At 42.6% G+C, this 13696-nt stretch overlaps 1 protein-coding gene across 2 annotated transcripts in view; it reads left to right on the top strand.

The window, feature by feature from the left end:
* Window positions 1-13696, top strand: part of paxip1 (PAX interacting (with transcription-activation domain) protein 1) — a 41149-nt gene that overhangs the window by 20478 nt on the left and 6975 nt on the right. For both annotated transcript variants that reach the window (XM_034206387.1, XM_034206388.1), the window contains exons 10-17: window positions 330-424; window positions 539-634; window positions 1416-1553; window positions 1780-1901; window positions 8521-8705; window positions 10437-10480; window positions 11861-11928; window positions 12026-12128. In XM_034206387.1, the coding sequence (XP_034062278.1) occupies window positions 330-424; window positions 539-634; window positions 1416-1553; window positions 1780-1901; window positions 8521-8705; window positions 10437-10480; window positions 11861-11928; window positions 12026-12128 (851 nt within the window). The remainder of the gene's footprint in view (window positions 1-329; window positions 425-538; window positions 635-1415; window positions 1554-1779; window positions 1902-8520; window positions 8706-10436; window positions 10481-11860; window positions 11929-12025; window positions 12129-13696) is intronic.

The following is a 13696-nucleotide window of genomic DNA, read 5'->3' on the forward strand; positions in this document are numbered from 1 at the left end:
CATGCAGATGCTGGGATCCTGAACGGTGCAGCTGGAGCGCTGTGCCCGCAATGACGTCACACGTAATTTGGCGGGACTTGAAGAATCCCCGAGAAGATCCAGGAAATGGTCAACATTGAAGGGCAGATTAATGGTTATCAAAGTACAAATATCCAAAATCAGTTCAATAACGGTTTTCAAGGGGACAATATTTACTCAAATTGATGTGTTTGGATGATGGGGGAAACTCGTGTCACAGGCTCTTTAATGTCATGCACTGAACTAATCGCATGAATTGAGGACTAGAACAAGAACCTGCAGATTCACTTTCTTACTATTCCAACTCTCAGTTCCACAGGATGGCTTCCTGCTCGGCTGTGTGTTTGCTATTGCTGACTACCCAGAACAGATGGCTGACAAACAACTCCTTGCTACATGGAAGAGAGTAAGACATTAATGCATCTAACATGTGTTTTAAAATAGTGCCAATAAGCAAAGATGGAGAATTGTTTTTAATTCTGCTGTGGATTATTTCATGTTTGCCAAACCCCTTCCTCAGGTGATCCAGGCATGTGGGGGTGCTGTAGACCCCACCCTGACCAGCCGCTGCACACACCTGCTGTGTGAGAGTCAAGTCAGCAGCATGTATGTTCAGGTAATGTGTGCTATCAGAACAGAACTCTACCAAAGTTAAACACTGCAGACCGTCCGAACCAATCAGAATCCCAAGTTTTTCTTGGTGTTTAGGTGCATACCAGTCACAGTAAACATAGTAAGAGAAAACAATCTGGTGATATTTGTTGAATATATTTTTTAAACACAAAAGAGCTATACAACAAAGTTTAAAGAATGTGCATGGTATGAATATTGTGTAATGTGCAAAAAGTCTAAATTGTCCAGAAACTCTGCATTAATGTAACCCGATTCCCGAGAGACTTTCCTTCAATGTAATGTGTACATTCATTTTGCATTAGTAGAGTGGTGCAGTGATGACTTTTTCTGTAGGCAGACCCAAAATAAATAATTGCAGGAAATGAGCTCTGTGTCTCACACATTTCTGCCTTAGGCTATAAATAATCTACATCACGGTCGCAAATATCACCACTACTAAGCTAAAGGCGGCTAAGTAACAGCGAGATGTTAGCCGTCCAGAGTTTTTAAAACACATAGAAGTTTCAGATGTTAATCGGTGACAGTGGGGGCGCTAGGGGGTGGCTACTTGGGCTCAAGCCCCGGATGTTTTCTGAAAAGCCCCGAATGTTTCACTGAGAAACGTCTCGTCAGTAATGTGCAGTACCGGAGTCCAACAGAGAGGCAGCAGCTGCGGGACAGTAGCCTGCGTACTACCCCCGCTGCGATGCTCCGGCGAGCCCACAGTTCACGCTTTTGTCCATCTTTGTCCGTGTCGTTGATGATTATGTTGTTTTCTGTGGCAGGCTCTCAGAGAGGGGAAGCGCTGTGTAACTGCCCACTGGCTCAACACCGTCCTGAAGAGGAAGAGGATGGTTCCTCCTCATCGAACGTTACATCTGCCCTTCGCCTTCCCCCCTGGGGCCAAACCCTGCTCTCAGCACGTAGGTCCAGCCGACACATGTCTGCTGCTATCATTCATGAGTGTTATCTGATGGTGTACTGGATATAGCAACACAAGGAAGTGCCTTTTTTCTTTTTGGCATTGTAGGCTAAGACAATAAGTAATACTAATTTATTATTTCACTTTCTGCTCATTTCTGCCATTGTCAGTGTCTTATGTATATTACTATTGTATGTCTGATGCTGTCTGCCTGTCCTCTCCATCAGATAATCTCAGTGACGGGTTTTGTGGACGCTGACAGGGACGACCTGAAGCTGATGGCCTACCTGGCTGGTGCCAGATACACAGGATATCTATGTCGCAGTAACACCGTCCTCATCTGCAAAGAGTGAGGGGAGGGGGGGGGTTGCTGCAGGTGTCAATTGTAGCTCTGATCATACACTTTCAGTCGATGTCATGCTGATACCTGGGCTCTGGGTACCCGTCCATCCGTAGTTGGTGGTTGACCATTTATGCGAGTTTATTTATCACTTGTTGCCAACTGTGTTAGGACAGTGGTTCCCAACCGGGGGTTTGAGGACCCCTGGGGTACTTGAGAGGATTCAATCCATCAATCAATCAATCAATCAATCAATCAATCAATCAATCAATCAATCCATCAATCCATCAATCAATGTTTATTTATATAGCCCAATATCACAAATGTTACATTTGTCTCAGTGGACTTCACAGTTTGTACAGAATATCAGTATGACAATACAACACCCTCTGTCCTTAGACCCTCTGTCCTTAGACCCTCACATCGTACAAGGAAAAACTTCCGGAGAAAACCCACAGTTTAAAGGGAACATGGGAGAAACCTCAGGGAGAGCAACAGAGGAGGGATCCCTCTCCCAGGACGGACAGACGTGCAATAGATGCCGTGTGTAAATCGAAGAGATAATACATTTTACAGCGTAGGTAGACCAAATGTTTGAAAAGACCAAATGTTTGGAAATGCATGTGTCTATAATAAGAAGATGAATCCACAAGGATGTCAGCAGTCCTGTGGGAGCCATCAGGGAAGTAGTATGATGAGAGTCAGGCAGGACCACAGAGACAGGTTCAGCACGACTCGAATTCCAGGACTCCGATCCAGTACTCAGGATAGAGGATCCAGGACACACGACCACAGCAACAGGATTAGCCTCAACTCAGGATCCCGGCGTATATGTAGACACAAAAAAGAGATTTGGGGGAAACTGGGTTAATCGGAACATGAGAGTACACAGGTACAAACAGACAGAAAGACGGAGTAAGGTCCCCCCCCCCAACAGTCCAAGCCTATAGCAGCTAAAGTAACGTGTCTACGTACATGCACTCCCTTAGGATAGGTTGAGGGAAAAGGGTAGCAAGTAAGAAGTAAGAAACGGAGGTGGAGAGGCACACGCAGGGAGAAAGGTCCCCACTGGAACCTGAATTGGAATTGGTGAGAGGTGAGGAGTAGGTCTGTGACTACGTTCCACACTCCCCGGCCGGAATAGGCATCTCTGCAACCTGTTACCCTCTAATAGAACCTCGAGAGGTCAGAGAGGGGAAAGGTTTTGGATAAAGTTTTAAATATAAGATCTAAGTTTTTAGGATTTAAGTGAAAGAGCAAGAACTAAAATGTATAGGTGAAGAGGCACAACGTATCTACGTCAATGCACTCTTATTAGATTATTTTATCACTATAAGCTTTATCAAAAAGGAAGGTCTTAAGCGTACTCTTAAAAACGGATAGGCTGTCTGCCGCCCGAACACAAACTGGAAGCTGATTCCACAAATGTGGAGCTTGATAAGAAAGGCTCTGGCTCCCATTGTACTTTTAGAGACTCTAGGAACAACCAACAACCCTGCATTCTTGGAACGCAATGCCCTAGTAGGACAGTAGGGTATAATGAGTTCTTTAAGGTAAGATGGCGCCTGCCCATTAACGGCTTTGTAGGCGAGAAGAATAATTTTAAATTCTATCCTGTGTGCTATAGGGAGCCAGTGTAAGGCAGCCAGAACAGGAGTAATGTGGTCCCTTTCCTAACTCTGGTTAGTACACGAGCTGCAGCATTTTGAATCAGCTGAAGCGACTTGACTGACTTCTTGGTACACCCTGATAATAAGGAGTTACAATAATCCAGCCGTGAAGTAACAAATGCATGGACTAGTTTCTCTGCATCGTTTTGAGGCAAGATATGCCTGATTTTTGCAATGTTACGTAGATGGAAGTAGGCGGTCCTTGAAATTGATTTTATGTGGGCGTTAAAGGAAAAATCCTGATCAAATATAACACCAAGATTCCTTACAGTCTCACTGGAGGCCAAATAAATGCCATCCATATATCTTATATCTTTATATCTCTATATCTTTAGATAGTTTGTTTCGTAGATTCTTTGGGCCGAGTACAATAACTTCAGTTTTAGCCGTGTTTAACATCAAAACATTTAAGGTCATCCACGTTTTTAAGTCCTTGAGGCAGTCTTGAATTATATTTAGGTGATTGGTTTCATCAGGCTTGATTGATAAATATAGTTGAGTATCATCCGCATAACAGTGGAAATTTACAGAATGATTCCTTATAATATTGCCTAACGGAAGCATATATAATGTGAACAAAATAGGTCCTGAGCACTGAGCCCTGTGGCACTCCATGGCTCACTTTGGTTTGCATGGAAGATTCATCGTTGACACGTACAAACTGAGAGCGTTCAGATAGATAGGACCTAAACCAGCCTAAAGCAGTTCCCTGTATGCCAACTAATGGCGCGTTTCCACTGCAGGCCTCGCTCGGCCTCGCTCGGTTTGGTTAGGCCTTATTAGGCCCGGCTCACTTTAATGCTGCGCTTCCATTATAATTTAGGAACTGGGGTAGTTACTATAGTAACGCAGTGTAGGCGGACCCGTGACGTCATCTTCAATGAGCACCCCAAAAAACAACACAGCCGTTAGCTCTTAGCACTCAGAGCTCACAGCTCTTCATATCTGTTCAGAAACTAGACAAAAGTTAAACAAGTACAAACCACAGACTGCCTGTGTCATGGCGAATACAGTCGCTGGTTTATTTATGTCTGTATATATAACGTTAGCTTAGCCAAGCTCCATTTAGAAAGCACGCATTTTAAAAGGGTTTTTCGCCTGCCGTCTGTCTGCAGACTTGTCAAAGCATTAATTCATGGTTTTTACTAACCGGTATCAGTATGTTGTTACTTCGGCATCATTTTGAAACGTGTATTGCAATTAAATCACGGTCAAATATGTTCATCTTGTTGTAGTTGTAGCCCCCTTGCCAGCGATTCTCTCTCTAGTTTAGCATACTCAGCCCGACTCAGCCTGGTTGTTCCTGGCCCTAGAACCACGATTTAGTCGGGCCAGAAAAAAGGTGAAAAAGTAGCCCCGGGCCAAAACTAGGCCAAGTGGAAACGCAACCAAAAACGGGCCCCGCACGGCTCGGCACGCTTAAAGCGAGCTACCCGCTGCAGTGGAAACGCGCCATAAGTGCTGTAGTCTTTGCAATAGGATATCATGGTCGATAGTATCAAATGCAGCACTGAGATCGAGCAAAACAAGAATAGAGACACGTCCCTTGTCAGAGGCTATTAGAATGTCATTTGTGACTTTAACCAGAGCTGTCTCTGTGCTATGATGTGTTCTAAAGCCAGACTGAAAATCTTCAAATAAATCATTGTTTTTTAAGTAATCACACAGCTGTTTTGCGACCGCTTTCTCAAGAATTGTTGAGAGGAACGGAAGATTGGAAATAGGTCTATAATTGGCTAAAACCTCTGGATCGAGGTTGTGCTTTTTAAGAAGCGGTTTTATCACTGCTACTTTGAATGATTGTGGAACATAGCCTGATAATAAAGACATATTCATAATATTTAATAAAGAAGTGCTAATTAATGGAAACACTTCCTTCAACAGCTTAGTTGGAATTGGGTCTAACATGCACGTTACGTTGATGGTTTGGAAGAGAGAATCATTGAATTTAATTGTTCAAGGTTTATGGCTGAAAAGCATTCTAGTTTACTATCTAGTGTAATATTAGAACTTACGTTTCCGGGAGCTGTTGATAACACTATACTGGTCAAAGGCAAGAGGTTATTAATTTTGTTTCTAAGAGTAACAATTTTATCATTAAAAAAGCACATAAAATCATTACTACTGAGTGCTATGGGAATAGAAGGCTCAATCGAGCTGTGGCTCTCTGTCAGCCTGGCTACAGTGCTGAAGGATTGGGGATTACAATATATTTCTACAAAAAAAACCACTAAATCAATGTTCATAAGCCTGGTGTCCTGCTCCCAGAACTATCAAAGATTATGAAAGACAAGCAACCGCAAATCTCCTTCAAAAGCCTTAACACTTAAGCCTGAAGACTTAATAAGTCTTAACAACAGATGTAGAAACTGCTATTATTATTTTCACTGACAATAAGTGTAAGTATCAAGTTTAAATGCTTCTTAACATTTAACAAACTATGAATGTGTCATACCCACTTAACGGGAAGAAACTCAGCTACCTGACGATATGAACCATTTTTACCGAAACAAAACACAAGTCTAACGCCAAGCCTCTGAATTAGCACTAAGCGAAAGAGTGCTAACACACTTGGCACATAACTCACGGTATAAATATTGTATACTTCATCGGATCGATCATAAACAAGATATCATCTGAAAGCTGAGATTCCACGGATTCCAATGGTATAAGTATCATCACTGCGCGACCAAAACTCAGGGCAGCGAAAGCCAGCAAAGATAACACACAACTTCACTTTACTGAGCCAAAACAGAAAATACGTCTTACCTTTGCTGTTTTCTGATCAAAAGTTGTGTTCAAGGACATTAAAACGCAGATAAACGCTGCTGAAGGTTAATCCAATGTCTCTGTGTCACTTTGAAATTATTACTGATAATCCATCATATTTATGGCAATAAGTCCAGGGCTGCGGTCGGATAATCCAAAAATCAGCTCCTAACGTCTAACCCTATCGTCTATTCCTTGACCTCTGAGTTTAAGGTCACGGGGTTAAGGGATAGTGGATAGGAGAATTCAAAAGGACTTAGGAGAAGAGACTGCGGTACTTTAGAGAATCGACTGCACTTTCACTATCCGACGTGTTTATGATGCGCCAGCGGACGTCATGAATGTGCGTCTGCTGCTGTGGGGAAAGTATGGAAACTACAGTTTTCTATACAGCGGACTACAACATGGATGTTTAATAAGAACGAGGGACTACTGTAAACTCATCTAGAGACTCTGCACCGTGCTCTGATGCTGTTGTTTTATGCTTTATGAACGTGGACAACAGAGAAACATATTCTTCATGACCAAAGTTGGAATTGAAATAAAAAATGAAAGTGAAACTTATGCTCGTCACCCTCTCCCTCCGGTCCACATTAATACAAATGATCCCAATACGTATGATTGTATGAAAAGATCTTAAAATCAATACAGATGTATTTATTATAAACATTAGTCCTTAACATCTATCACTCTGTATATCACCATTCAAAGATCTTTTAAAAGTTGAACAAACCCCACACAGCTCAGTGAAATGTTGACTTTATTTGATCATTTCAGTAAAAACTAACGTTCATATTTCTCTTTTTGATTATAATACTGATGAACGTTCAAAACAAAGCACTTTGGCAACTTACCACATACGTTTTAAAAAGCTTAATAAGCACCATAACTTTCATGATATCATTTCTCGGTCATAATCGGTTGTTTCCGTGAACGGCCGACTGTTGTGTGACGGCAAATGCTGCGGCTGCAAGGCATTGTGGGGCAGCATTTTCTCCTCTCCTTTCGGTTAGGGAGGTCCAGTGGTTCCTAAGCTAAAGGAGGTTATAAAGGAAGCTTGAAACCTCCTTTCCTATCATCGAGAATTGGAACGGCACTTATCATGGCTGCCACTGAGGGACTTCCGGGTCATTTCACTCCGTTAGGAAGGTTCCTAAGCTAAATGGACTATTCAACTTCAGCCTAGTTTTCAGTTTTCAGAGCATAACATAGCTTTCGGTTTTGGGCAAACTGTGTGCGCATCACTCTCACTCCTCAATGGTAACGTGTAGGTGGATTTAGGAACTCCCTCTCCATTCTATTGGCTCTAACGGTTCAAAAGAGGTGTCAATCATCAAAATCGACCAATGGGTTCCAGAGATATGGCAAATCCACCCAAATGACCCCAGAAGTGGGTTTCTTCTGCTAAATCTCTCTAAAAAGGTCAAATGTCACTTTTTTTGCATCAATCTTGATACAGGGTAATTATTATATGTTATAGTTTGGATTCCTAAAGCTTTTAGTCTACTATCCCATCATTCAAGGGTGGTTTTCACTATAAGTAAGGTTTTCTTTTTGGACGGACACTATAATTTACATTTTTTTACTATGTTAAATCTAAATTTACTTTAAAATAAAAACATCTATATTGATTCTGACTTTTCTATATCCAACTCACAGGTTTATCATTGCTTTGAGAAAGAAGATGATTAATTTACCCCTTTTAGAAGTGAGGATATAGTCATTTTCGAACCTGAAACCTGAAAATCAGGTTCAGGGGCTTAAGGGTGAGTTAGACAAGTAACTTTCATCTAAGGAGCAGTTGGGTTGAATACGATTACAAAGGGTTTAAAACAAGAACAAATCCAGGCGAATCATCACAGATGAGTGAAAGGGTACTTATAGAATGGAGACCAGCTCAAGGGGTACACCAGACCAAAAAGGTTGGGAACCACTGAGTTAGGAGACTGAGCTAACTTATTTCATCCATAAGGATACAGCAAGCTTACCTCAAACTGTCCTTTCCTAACTTTGTAAAAACACAAACAAATACCTGGATAGAAATGTCCCCGCTGCCGTCGAGTTTGATTTTGTTACATTAATAAGTGATAAAGGACTGCTAAATGTAAGAAGGCAAAACCTATGTGTTGTGTAGCACTTATTAGCAGAACCGTGTGAGTCATATGGTCATCTTGCTGATCTCTCCTCAGACCCAGTGGGCTGAAATATGAGAAGGCTAAGGAGTGGAAGATCCCGTGTGTGAACGCGCAGTGGCTGTGTGACATCCTGCTTGGCAACTTTGAAGCCCTGCGGCAGGTCCAGCACAGCAGATACTGCATGTACACACACCCCGAGCCCCTGGTGCCCAACACACAGCTGGTCCAGAACCTGCTGGGTGAGTAAATGGATACTGTCATAAACACACACACACGTTTTATCTTGGATAATGAGTGTTATTTTAATGGAGAAATTGGCAAATGGTAAAATAATGGGGAAATAAAAAAACAGAAAGGTCACCTATTCAAAGTAACATCAATGTCAAGCATTTTTGTGAGCTAGCCTGGGCCTACCTATTTTATTTATTTAGTAACTGAGAATTCAGAAATCCACCCAAAAAAGGCTTGCATTTATTAATGTTACCTTTGTTCTAGGGTTTGCTTGGGTGTGTTTTATTATTTCAATATATATCTTTATTGTTGAAACACGCCATAATCTTTTGCACACTTAACCCTGCTTTCATGCCATAGTATGCCTCACCGTCTTTATTAGCACACAGCAGGAGCGGGATTCATTTTGAATTAAAAGACAAATCTTGGCTCCAAAAATCTAAATCAAATTGTGAGACACAGAAAGGATCACACTATCAAATGTCAATGGAAATCACAATATGGACTAGTGCAATATCCAAATGCCAGGAAGCGCAATATTCCTCACAGGTAGAATATGTGTAAATGTCATTCTGCAGGAAGCAGTGATCCGTTTACAAATCATATTCTTGTGACTAAATAAAACATCAATATTTGTTACAAGGGATGCTCCGATCGATCGGTCACCGATGGAGATCGGCCGATACTCACTCTCTACCGATCGATCGGTGCTCTCTAAACATGCCGAATCGAGAGCCGATCGCATGACGTAAAATACATGACACTTTTCTCTGTGTGCGGCAAAACAAGCTCGCCAAAATGGCTTCACCGGTCTGGCATTATTTTAAGGTGTCCGAAAAAGACAGTAAAATAGCGGTATGCAACGTGTGTGAAGCAGAACTCCTGCAGCTCCACCCGCTGTGACGGACCGGTGAGCGGAGCGACACACAAGAGTTAGACCTAACACACTTAGCTATTTGATCTACCTCTGGAACAAGCTAAACTAGTTATTATAAATATATTTATTCTTCACTGTCGGGTCACTCATTACTGGATCAGTGAGCTGCATGAGATGCTGACAGGCTGTCAGGAGAGAGAGAGAGAGAGAGAGAGAGAGGAAAAGAGAGCGCTTCGGCTAATTTCTCCCGTGTTATTCTCCAAAGTTAATGTAAACTTGAATAATGTACATCATTTGAATGTAATAATTAAGTTGATTGTTGTTTGTGGAAGCTCCAGTGAATGAGCCCCATTAACTGAGTTTTAAACATCACTTTAAATGAAGATTTAAAGTGATGTTTAAATCTTCCATTTAGGCCCCGCCCACTCGATCGGATCGGCGATCGGTATCGGCCGATACTGATTCCGGCGATCGGCCCCGAAATTGGCGATCGGAGCATCCCCATTTGTTACAGATCATCTTCAATCATAATAAGAATAAGAATTGTTTATGTTGTTTAATCCCTCTAATACCATTAGTCATGGAGCGAATACTTTTTCTTCACAAATCCTGCAGGCCTTATTTCACACTCCTTAAAGATAATATCTGGGTCATCTTACAATAAGCGAGGCAGTTATCACACACACTCCTCTGTTGGAGTGCGTTCCTTTAATAACAGCACTGCTCCTTGTGGATCAGCCCTGTAATCGGTGCTTTTAAAGTGTATGGACTTGCAGTGAAATGTATGTATGTCTACATTTTGTGAATATTCTATCTCAGGAAAGATTATGATCTGCATTGACCTCTGTGTTTCCCTCTGCAGGCGCCTGGAGAGCGCCAATCAAAGTGTCTCCTGAGGCTGTGGCGGTGAGTCTGACGATTTGACTCTTTGTGTTTGCCTTGTTGCTGCACATTGACTCACACAGGAGCAGCCTTACAGTCAAATCAGGCTGGCTGGGCTTTTGGAGAATAATTCAAAGAAAAATACAAAATAAAATGGCTTTTATCAAGTTCAACGACATTATAATGATATGTTTGTAATGCTACCCTAAATCATTCTATTTACCCTTTATTAATTGCAAGTCTATGATGACGTGTTTTACACTATTGCCTACTTCTTCTTTGATGTGATGCAATGCTCTGTAGTGTTTCACATTTATCTCAATGTGAAAGATGTCAGCACAGAAAATTAAAATTAAAATCCTGGATGCAACACAACTTCCTCAAACTCAACAGCAATAAAACTGAACTCCTCCTCATCGGATCAAAATCCACCCTCAGCAAAACCCCCAACCTGACAATCACCATTGATGGCACCCCTGTTTCCCCCTCCACCCAGGCACGCAACCTTGGCGTGATATTTGACCCCACCCTCTCCCTCGAGCCCCACATCCGTCATGTTGTCAAAATCTCATTTTTCCACCTCCGCAATATTGCCAAACTCCGGCCCTCTCTCACCCGCCCTGCAGCTGAGCGACTCATTCACGCCTTCATCTCCTCCCGCCTTGACTATTGCAACTCCCTCCTCTACGGCATCAGCTCCACCTCCCTCAGTAGACTCCAGCGTGTCCAGAACGCAGCCGCCAGACTCCTCACCCACACCAAATCATGGCATCACATCACCCCGGTCCTCAAAGAACTCCACTGGCTCCCCGTTACACACCGCATCAATTACAAACTCCTGGTCCTCACTTATAAAGCCCTCCACCATCTGCCCCCCCCTACCTCACTGACCTCCTCACCCTCTACCAACCACCCCGGTCCCTCAGATCCACCTCAGCCGGTTTGCTTTCAATCCCCAAGGCCAAACTCCGGAGCTTCGGGGACAGAGCCTTCTCTGTGGCAGCCCCGAAGCTCTGGAACTCACTCCCCCAAGACCTCCGTGAGTCTGAGTCCCACACCCTGTTCCAGTCCCGCCTCAAAACCCACCTCTTCAACTCTTTATCTATAAGCCCCCCCCCCCTCTTAATCAACTTCCTCCTGACTGCTTTTCTGTTGTGTTTTGTTTCTTTTTGGCTTTGTCTCTGTTTTTTTGTTTTTTGTTGTTGTTGTTGTTTTGTTTGTATACCCCCCCTCCCAAATGTAAAGCGTCTTTGGGTCCAGAAAAGCGCTATATAAAATTAATATATTATTATTATTATTACAGAAAGAAAAGAGCAAACAGTGGATGGTAGATGCTGCTCTGCTTGTTTGAGTGTGTATGTTGGCTCATCTGAGTGTGGTTCTGTCCTAATGTGTGCTGTGTAGAGCCTGCAGCTGCTCCACAAGCAGAAGATGAGCGATTCCAGCAGCCAGCCCACCAACAAGAAGGCCAGGTCAGTGCACTCTGTATCACACACACTCACACAGTTGGAGCTTTGCAGAGTACCGTGTTATGATGTGTCATTTTGTGGCTAAATGGTGTGTGTGCAGGCTGGAAGACATCCAGTCGCCCAATAAGAAGCTTCCTCTAGAGTCCACTCCCCGAGTCATGTTCACAGGCTTTGAGCCGGCACAAGTGCAGCAGTACACAAAGGTAAGGTTGGCTGGACACACAGACACACACACACACACACACACACACACACACACACACACACACACACACACACACACACACACACACACACACACACACACACACACACACACACACACACACACACACACACACACACACACACATGCAAGCACACACACACAAACCACATGCATTTAACCTTTTAAGCCCTGAGCCTGTTTTTCAGGTCTCAGGCTCAAAAATGACATTCCCAGAACAAATGACCATATCTTCCCTTCTAAAAGGGGAAAATTAATAATCTTTTTTCTCAAAGTAATGATAAACCTGTGAGTTGGATGTAGAAAAGTCAGAATCAATATAGATGTTTTTTATTTTAAAGAAAATAATTCAGATTGAACATGGTAAAAAACTGTAAATTATAGCGTCTGTCCAAAAAATATTTTGTACTTATAGTGAAAACCACCCTTGGATGAAGGTAAGGTACACTAAAAGCTTTAGGAATCCAAAGTACAACATATAATAAGTACCCTGTATCAAGATTGATGCAAAACAAGTGACATTTGACCTTTTTAGACAGATTTAGCAAAAAAAAACTCTTCTGGGGCCATTTGGGTGGATTTTCCTTATCTCTGGCCTCCCTTCTTCGATTTTGACATGTGACATCTCTTTCTGACCGTTAGAGCCAAGAGAATCGAAGGGGAATCTCCCCACACACACACACATGGCAAAACGAAAAGGTGGGGGCTTCGCGGGAACCGTTTTGCTCCAGAGTGAAGCTGTCTCTAGGTCTGACATCTCAAAACCGAAAAGCAGATTTATTGCTCATGGATTATCAGAAATCATTCAAAGTGACACAGACACATTGGATTAACCTATGGATTAACTACACCATAGTTTTTTATCGTTTTAATGCCATTGAAGATCAGTTTAGACCAGACAAAGACGAAGGTAAGCCATGTTAGCGTTGTGGGCTACCTAGCGCCACTTGTTTTGATGTACGTTTTTGTTGATAACGTCGCGAGTTTGTATCTTTCTGTGTCTCCTTGCGATCATAAACGATGTGTTGGATGTGCACCTAGGATAAGTAATAAGGGAGCTAGGAGTGATTATCGGTGCAGTAATAGGTTAGCATTTTTCGCTCAGGGGTCATTTAGATGCTTCTTATGAGACTTGTGTTTTGTTTTGGTAAAAATGGTTTGTATCGTCAGTTAGCTGAGATTATTCCCGTTAATCTGGTATAACACATTAATAGGTTCTTAAATATTAAGATCCCCTGAGACACAGTGTTGTGAGGAAAAAAAACAAGGGTACCCGCCGGCGGGGACCTTGGGGCTTAACAGGTTAAATAAGCATGAGACTTCACACAGCTGTATGTGACAGTGACAGTGACCTTCAGACAGGATGCTATGTGACAGTGACCTTCAGACAGGATGCTGACCTTACAGTTTGCTGTTAAACATCTAGAGCCTGTTGTAGGTCGCTGGGTGTTTCTCAATGTCGAGGAAGGCTGCTCCAGAGCCACTATTTCAAGCATACTACATCATAGAGTGCCGCCGAAGTACTGTTCCAATGTCCAGGATACT

Source organism: Gymnodraco acuticeps, unplaced genomic scaffold (assembly GCF_902827175.1).
Source record: "Gymnodraco acuticeps unplaced genomic scaffold, fGymAcu1.1, whole genome shotgun sequence".
Classification (NCBI taxonomy): Eukaryota; Metazoa; Chordata; class Actinopteri; order Perciformes; family Bathydraconidae; genus Gymnodraco; species Gymnodraco acuticeps.